The following is an 8,371-nucleotide window of genomic DNA, read 5'->3' on the forward strand; positions in this document are numbered from 1 at the left end:
AAACATTATTTTACTTTTGTTTTCTCTCTTACTTGGAAGGCAGAAGTTGTAACAAAATAAATAAATAGTGTGAGATAATATTGGAATGAAAGGAGGAAGAATAGGAAATGTGAGGAAAATTAGAAGCAGTGGCCAAACTTGCTGTGTCTGAAATCAGTGGCAAAACTCTTGTTACTCTGCAATCAGTTACGTAAAAGAATTTTGTGCCTATTCAATGCAGGTTGACCTCACGCGCACCTTCACCTTCCGTAACTCCAAGCAGACATACACAGGAATTCCCATTATAGTGGCAAACATGGACACTGTGGGGACATTTGAAATGGCCGTGGTTATGGCAAAAGTAAGTCTTGATTCTCATTTCTGCAACAATTGGGAAGCCACTGGGTGACAGTGAGCAGCCTTTGTTAATTTTTAGCTATGTTTGTTGGAGAATGGGGGGGGCATGAGTTTAAAAATCCAGAACAAGGTGTGTTTTCACTGCAGAGCAGCTGTGCTTTTACAGCAATACAGTTACCAGAGACAGGACTCCATGTGTAAGAGATTTCAGTGGAGATGCTAACTGACAAGCTTCCATCTTGGGTGTAGCTCAGCTTCAGGTGGAGCTTCTAGGGCTCAGGTTTTTAGGTCTATATTGTGCTCCTTTCCAGGAAAAAAAAAATTAGCTGACAACGATTCAGAAAGTGTAGGTTACTGGATAAAGCTGCAGAGGTCAGGAGTCACTAGTTAATTAGCCTCTGGTCTCAAGGCTTACCTTAATTTCTTGCATTGCTTAAGCACATTCAAAATATTGACTATAACTTCATGAAACACATCAGAAACATGATCCTGAAAGGTCAGCTAAGCATGCTAAGTTACCTTTGCTGAGCCGTTTGGAGTTTCCTGGTCTGTTATTATTGACTGTTAGGGTTTCTTTCAAGCAGGATGAGCCTGTACTTAAAATGGGAATTTCTGATATCTTGTTATTCTGCAGCTGAGGGAAATATGACTAACTTGGACATTAATATCAGTTTTCTTATTTTTGCTAGCATGCAATGTTCACTGCAATTCACAAGCATTATTCTCTGGAAGAATGGAAACTGTTTGCTGCCAATCACCCAGAATGCCTTGAGGTACATTTTTGTACTGTAAATTATTATGGTTTATTGCTTTGTTCTGAACTCACATACACTGGAATCTCTTGGGAATACTGTTGTCAAGTGAGGTTTTGGGGAATGAAGATATTTGCTGTTCCTAAATGCATCAGGGAAGTGGCTTGTTCTGGTTTAAAAAGAATAGTTATGTGAGTCCATTATCAAAGTGCTTACATTAAGATGCAAAAAGTAACATTTATATATGCCTGGAGGGAAAATAGAGAAGTATCCTGAACAAAGAAGAAGGAAATACTTGGGACCAGGTCTAACTGCTGTGCTTCTGTTGCTGTTGGGAGCTGTGGTAGTGCTGGTGAGGGAGAAGCCCAAAAATGCGAATAGTCTTCAGTAACCCAACCCCAAGCTGGCCCTGCATGCCCTTGTGCTAGGCGGAGTCTTTGCTATCAGGTGGGCAAGTGGGCCCAGAGCCTGCGGGCTGGAGGGACCCAGGGGCTGGGCCCAAGCAGGAGTGAGCATGGAAAGTTGTCAGAGTGTATATGTCCTCCTTGCACTAGAGCTCACACTGTGCTACTGCTAGCTGTGCTGCCCCACTTTATCACAGGGTCCTAGCCTGAGCCATTACAGAGAAACACCATATAGTAAATTTAAACATTGACTTAAGTTCTGCCTTTTTCATATCCAGATTTCTGCTGTGTTTTTCTGGCAGGTCCCTACAAAACAATGTGCCTGGCTGTCTCCTCTCCTCCTTGCGGTTCAGTGCAGTTTTAAAACTTTTTCTGTATAGAAAAGAAGACCACACATCTGTATCGTATTTTTACCTGTGGCACGTTCTATTGCAAAGACTATTGATTACAGGATTGTCTGAAAGCCAGCCTATCACTTAGGTTCATCAGAGTTGCTTATGTGCCACTCTAGGGTAGAAAGTGGTCCCAGGAACATCCTGTCTCTGAACACTTTGGCACTTAGTCCATTTGTGGTTCAGAATCAACTGGAGTAGGATCTCCTAGTGATTAAATACTAACTTACTCTGTGACCTTGGATCTCTGCAGAGGTTTTGTGGACCAGCAGCTATGGAAACTATTTTTCTATTGGAAAGAACTCAAAGAAGACAAAGGAGGAAGCAATCTGCTTCTTTTCAATGGTAGCTGACCCTGCTTGAGCAAGGGAGTTGGACTACACAATCTTCAGACGTCCCTTCCAAACTCAACTATTCTGTGATTCTGTAGATCATGGGAGTATCCACTCTCTGACAGTGCCCCAAATTTTCCCACCCTGCCTTCCTAGAAATATACCAAGTTACGGCTTCTTCTGTGTTTGTGTTAATATGAGTACATCGAGCCTTCATCCATCTCAGGTGATTGTATTTGCCTATGAGAATCTACTTGTGAATGAAGACCTGATAAAATGCTAGTTTTGTTTTATTTTAGAGCCTTTGAACAAAACAGAAGTAACACACTGCTATTCCCAGGAGGGTATTTATTTCATATTGTCTGATTTTCACTAGTTTCTAAGCACTAGTCCTCCCAAGACTGCAGAAAAAGACATACAAAGTGTGTATTTGTCCCAGTTTTTACAAACCACTACTCCCTTTTATTCTCCCTGTCTTTCTAGCATGTAGCAGCAAGCTCAGGTAGTGGAAAAGCTGATTTGGACAAGTTAACAAGTATTCTAGAGGCCATTCCACCTATCAGATACATCTGCCTGGATGTAGCAAACGGCTATTCAGAGCACTTTGTGGAGTTTGTGAAGTCTGTCCGTGCTCTGTTCCCACATCACACCATTATGGTAAGTGTGTAAAAAGGGTGAAGGTGGTGTGTGGGAATTCCATCCAGGAACAGCGTGCAGAGTTTGATTGGTAGGCTTCAGAAGCTCTGTGGTAGCGCCATTAATTTCAGAGTCCTCATTTAAAAAAAGGAAAGAAGGCAGGAAAGAAAGATCTGATTCAAACCTCTTGTCGTCCAGACAAATACATGTGGACAGCTCTCCTTCTGAGAGGGCAGCTCTATTCATCTGCCCTTTCAGTTCAGCAAGGTGGTTGACTCTGAGCCAAATGGTGACTGTTTAATAAGATGTTGGCATTGTCAGTCTTCCATTACTGACAATTTCTGTGGGAATGTTCAATGTTTGTTCTGAAACAGCAGTTTGATGTTGGGATGGCAGGCTGGGTGGATCAATTTTTTTTTCCTACTCACATCTTCCTTCTCACACCAGATGTGACCTCTAATCATGAAGTGTTTAGGTTTATTTTGAGGATTCTAAGCTGAGGTTTGCTGTGGGAATGCGTGATGTTTCTGGCCAATTGAGGTCAATGGATGTTTTCGTCTATTAGATTGCTGTGAAGACAGTTGAATGTAAAATAATCCTTGCCTATGATAAGAATCATAGAGGTGTTGTGCAATAGTGAACCGGGTCATTAGGAAGCAAAATAGTCAATGACAGGGCTTTTCATGCTCCTTGTATGACTATCCCTTCTCAGAATGCTAATGCCATGTTTCCTCCAGCCCTTTTGCACTATGAGCAAGGTGTTTGCATTGACAGGGGACTCCTTGCAGCAGAGCCCTACTGCTCCTGCTTGTTTCCCAGGGCTCTTGAAGAAATGGATCTGGATTTGTTTCCATGAGAATAGCAGAAATTCTCAAACAAGCAGCAGGTTCTTAATGAGGCTGCTAGTCTTTCTTCAAGCCAGTGCAGCACAAATCATGTGTTTATGCAACACTTTCTCCTTTTTTCATGCCAGACACAAAGCTTCACACATGTAAAGTAAACGTGAAGTAAAAATGGTCATAAATGCACACTCTGACTTGGTTCAGTATGGAACTAAACATTCAGACAGCTCAGGGGAGGCTACATTCCTTCCTTCCATGTCGGAGGAAGTCAGTGTTCTTGCCTCTGAATGATGGTGGCATTGGAAAATGGAAGTGGGCTGGAACGCTTGTGGGATTCTGGGTTACCGCAGGCTAATGGATAGGCATCCTTCAACAGCTACCAGCAGACGTGGGAACCTTTTTGGTATGACTTTATTACCCATGGCTTTGGGGACAGTTTTTTGGAAGTATGAAATGATAGATGTGGGCTTTTTGAGCTTATTGCTCCATGTTCACTGCAGTGAGGAAAGGAGCTGTTTCCTTGCTTTGGCTCTGAAGTATTGTCCCTAGTAATGTGGTTACTCCAGTGTCTTTGGCTTGAAGAGTTGTGGGAGTTAAAAAAAAAAAAAGTCTTCCCTATCAGGAGTGGAAAGAAAATTGTGTGTCATCCCCTCCTCCACCTCCCCACAGACTGCTGACTTTGCTGACTGAGGAGGGAACTCAACCAAGATGAATTGCCCAGAAGGCACAGGAGGTCAAGGTCAGGTATCAAGCCCAGATTTTAGTCCAAGGTCCTTAAGCCAGTCTCATCCACCTCCCAAATCTGTTAAGCTACCTGCTTAGTTTCTCTGTTTCTGTGACTAAGGTTATTGTTGCTTCAAATCTCATTGTCCTGACAGCACCATCTGCTTCAGTGTGTATACAGCCCTGATCTGTTGAGTTGCCTTCTCTGTAGCTGCTTTTGCTGAACATGGTTTACTGTGGCTCATGTTTTTCATCTCCTGCACGGGCATAATTTCCATTCCTAAAAGCATGCTAACAAACTTGGGGTACTCAAAAACTGTTTGCTGAAGCCTTCAGGGATTCTGCAGTCCCTGAAGGTCTCTAATTCAAGTAGGTACACAAATCTCTATCCCACTTCCACATGAGTTTGCACTGTTCCAAAATGGCTTTTTTAAGCTGTTCCTGGCTGAAGTGCAGGAGCTTGTCTAGGCTCCTTTTCATAATACCCTGGAAGACATGTCCTGCTGCTACCTGTTCTGTCTGCTTTGATGTCTCTGCGCTGTGCCTGCAGTATGCTCTCTGCTGTAGTGGCTTTCAAACAAAGGGTTTAGCAGTTAAATAGAAGGTGTAAAAATAAAGAAGCCTTCTCACAGCTGAAAGTGATCTCCAGGACCTCGCAGGCTGTCTTGGTTGCTTTCCTCAGCATGACCATTCATTCCACAGTCAGCTGCAGTGCAGTACGTAACAGAAACCCAACCCCAGGACTCAGGGAATGTGTGTTCCCAGGGGCCATGTAATGGGTTCAGCTCTGAGGCTGAAAGGTGACGTGCAAAGCAGCTGTGTTTAATGTAGTACGCTTTGTGGCCGATACTCCAGTGCAGATGGAGGATGTGTCTTGTATAACAACCTTTCAAATGCATGTTTTTGCCTTTTTAAACAGTTGCTTTTATATTCACATTACCTTATTTTCTTCTGCCTGGCTCTGACACCAGCTCTTTTTGCTCCTGCCTTTCATATTAATTTACAAAGAAGATCAGTTTCTCCGTGGAACACAAAGGACAGGGAAGACAAACAGGGGCACAGAGGTACAACATGACTTACCTTAAATCGCTCATTAGGTTGAGGATAGAGGAAGAAGCAGCATTGAAGTCTCCTGAGTGCAGCAGAAATGCAGCACTTCCCCCAGAATCAAGAATAATGGGCCAGTTTTGGTGTAGCACAGCACCATGTGCTTGGGTGGTGCCTACTTGCTGAAGTCTAAAGCGAAACTTCAGTTGACATTCATGATGGAGGGTCAGAGCCTTTATATTACAGGAAGTGTAGTCTTTATTTATTAGTGTAATTGTAGACGTTAGGGTTCTTCCATTTCACTGGAAGTCTGTTTAGCAAGCTAAGAGATCTTTGCCAGCAAGCTGTGCCAAGTTTTTATCCTGAATTTTTCTTTTCATAGTGCACTCTGCTTATTATACAGAAGAAACCCTAGGGAGGGGAGGAAGGAGTGTGGCAGGAAGGAAAAGCCTGGGGCAGAAGCATGCTTGCAGATGCAGCAGCACCCACATTATGTGGGCCAGAGAGGGGGACGAGTGGAATCACAAAGCAGGAGCAGAGGGAAACAGCAAGGGCCAGAAACTGTTGCTCCCCTTGGAGTTGGTAGCTGAACTTCCCAGGGCCTTAGTGGAGGCAGAATTCAGCAGAGAAAGCCATTCAGGCTGCTCCCAGCTTCTCTCTGGAACAAGCAGCAGAGCCAATCCAGTCATGTTTTGTCCACCAGGGCTGGAGTCTCAGAGCAGGGGCCAGATGGGATCCCAGGGTAGGAGACAGTGATGCTGCCGAGGCTGTCTTGGATCAGTCACAGTGCGGAGTGCCAACACCCACTTGGTATGGTTCAGCCTCACAAAGGGCATCATCTCTCCATCTTACAGTAAAACACCCCTTGATTTGGTGGGTGGGAAGTGTCCTTTGGCACTTTGTTCCTGATAGTGTGGAGGCACAGACTGTGCTTGCCTCTAGGATACAAGAAGAAAGTTTGAGAACTGTTGTCACAGACACTTCTCCCCAGCTTGATCCATTGCCATTTGCCAGCAGCTTTCAATCAGTGCAGCAGTGTTCCTGTCTTAGTCAGTGTGAGTCGGTATTTATAGCAGGCTTTTATGAGGCACAGTATCAAATGCCTGACTGAAATTCAGAGACACTGCCCTACTGTGTTCACTAATTTTGTACCTCTCTCAGAGAAGCTGTAGCCTTTATAATCTTGTTAGGTGAAATCTTGATCCCATTAAAGTCAGTAGTGGAACTCCCTTTGACTTTTCTGAAGCCAGGATTTCCCTCAGGACTGACCCATGGTTCAGTCATCCTGGATAGTGCTGGAATGAGCTGGGGTGATGCTCACTTGAAACCTCACAGTGAGTGATGGCACAGCTGAATGCGTAAGGCCAGGCCCACAGCCTGTTTGTTGTAGCCCTCAATAACTGACCGCACTGGAAGCATGGTAGTTTGCCTGACTTGCCATTGTTACTGATGCTGTTATTTTACTGCCAGGGCTAGCAAAGTTAGATTAGCAGTAAGATAATTCCTGTGCTGTATCTCTTTCAAGAAAGCCAGTTCTGCAACAGGTTAGCAATGCATTGGTACATGGGCTCATCATTAAGATGAGCATGGTTTTCATTAGTAGAATAGTACCGCCAATAACTGTGTTCCTTGACTACTTGTCCAAATACACTACAAAATGTATTGTCTGTAGTGGCTTCTTTGTACAAGTTCCAATTACTTTACTTGCCTTTTATTCTTAATTTTAAGGGGGTTTCATCTCTGCAGTCTCAGTCTTGTTATATTCACCTTTCCAGAGGTTTTTTTAGTTGAAGTATTCTGACTTTACCTTGCAGGTGGGACTTTCAAAAGCCCTTTCGCCTCTAGTGAGCTGTCATACTGGCATCAGTGGTAAAGCAGGCACTGGTTTCAGTGGATGTAGAATTCAGCTGGATGTGAAAAAAGAGCTTTCCCTGCACTTCAGCTGTGATACTAGGGTCTCTTCACATACAGATAGCTGTGTCTGTCTTATAGTGCTTTCTTTTCGTGCTTTCTGAGGTCTGCAAAAGGTACCTAAAAGAAGCAAGCCTGTCATCAGCAGGTTGAAGTCTGCTATGTAGAGCTCCACACCTTCCCTGAAAATTTATTAAGGACCTTCAGATTCAGAAGGTCAGAAACCACTGATGTGTACATGCATTCCAGAAAAAGATGTGTGCTGGGAGCATGAATGCTTTTCCCTGCTAGGATGAGCATTTTGAATCAACATTATGCAGTTCCAACATTCTCTAGCAGTAACTTAACATTAAAGGTCTGGTTAGCATTTCTGAAGAGACAGTTTGACAACCTGCTATGCTCTGCTAATAAGAAGGCACTGCTGTGTAAGTTAAATACGTATTTGATCCCAAATCTCATGGAGCCCCTGGCTTTAATAACTATTCGTTCCTGTTTGCATGTACTCCAGTATTTCACCCAGTTGTAATGCGCTGCGTGTCATAGTGTGCAGGTAGTCATCTGCCTTCCCGATGTGAACCTCTCCCTTAATGTTGTAAGCAGCATGCTCTCCGTCACCCCACCTTGGAGTGTACAACACTTAGTATAACAAATTACCACTGAGCAAAAAGGAAGCAGCACTTAGCTGGAAACACGGTACCTATTATATAGTCTTTATTTCCCGACCGTTCTATTATATTTTATTTTATTTTTAATCAATATCTTGCAGTTTTGAGCAAAGTTAAGTGGTCCTGTGTCGTAGACCACAAATTGCTGCCTAATGGCATCATTGTTTTGATAAGTGCCTCAGGTGGTGGCTTGTCAGCTGTTTCGGGCTAATAAAAGGGGTAAGTAAAATTCATTAAAAATAAATAAAGGGTGAAATAGGAGCTAAAAATCAGTAAGTGGAGAATAGGCCTTGCCCAACATTCCCCAGGTAGCTCCTGTTGACTTCAGCAG

The 8,371-nt window shown here is 43.5% G+C and overlaps 1 protein-coding gene across 1 annotated transcript in view; it reads left to right on the top strand.

The window, feature by feature from the left end:
* Positions 1–226: 226 nt before the first annotated feature.
* Positions 227–8,371, top strand: part of LOC104515520 (GMP reductase 1-like) — a gene marked incomplete at its 3' end in the record, with an annotated part of 13,351 nt that continues 5,206 nt past the window's right edge. Inside the window, exons 1-3 of the mRNA XM_010159525.1 lie at positions 227–340; positions 1,026–1,109; positions 2,700–2,873. Of these exons, the coding sequence (XP_010157827.1) occupies positions 296–340; positions 1,026–1,109; positions 2,700–2,873 (303 nt within the window). The remainder of the gene's footprint in view (positions 341–1,025; positions 1,110–2,699; positions 2,874–8,371) is intronic.

This window comes from Eurypyga helias, unplaced genomic scaffold (genome assembly GCF_000690775.1).
Source record: "Eurypyga helias isolate BGI_N326 unplaced genomic scaffold, ASM69077v1 scaffold149, whole genome shotgun sequence".
NCBI classification, from domain to species: Eukaryota; Metazoa; Chordata; class Aves; order Eurypygiformes; family Eurypygidae; genus Eurypyga; species Eurypyga helias.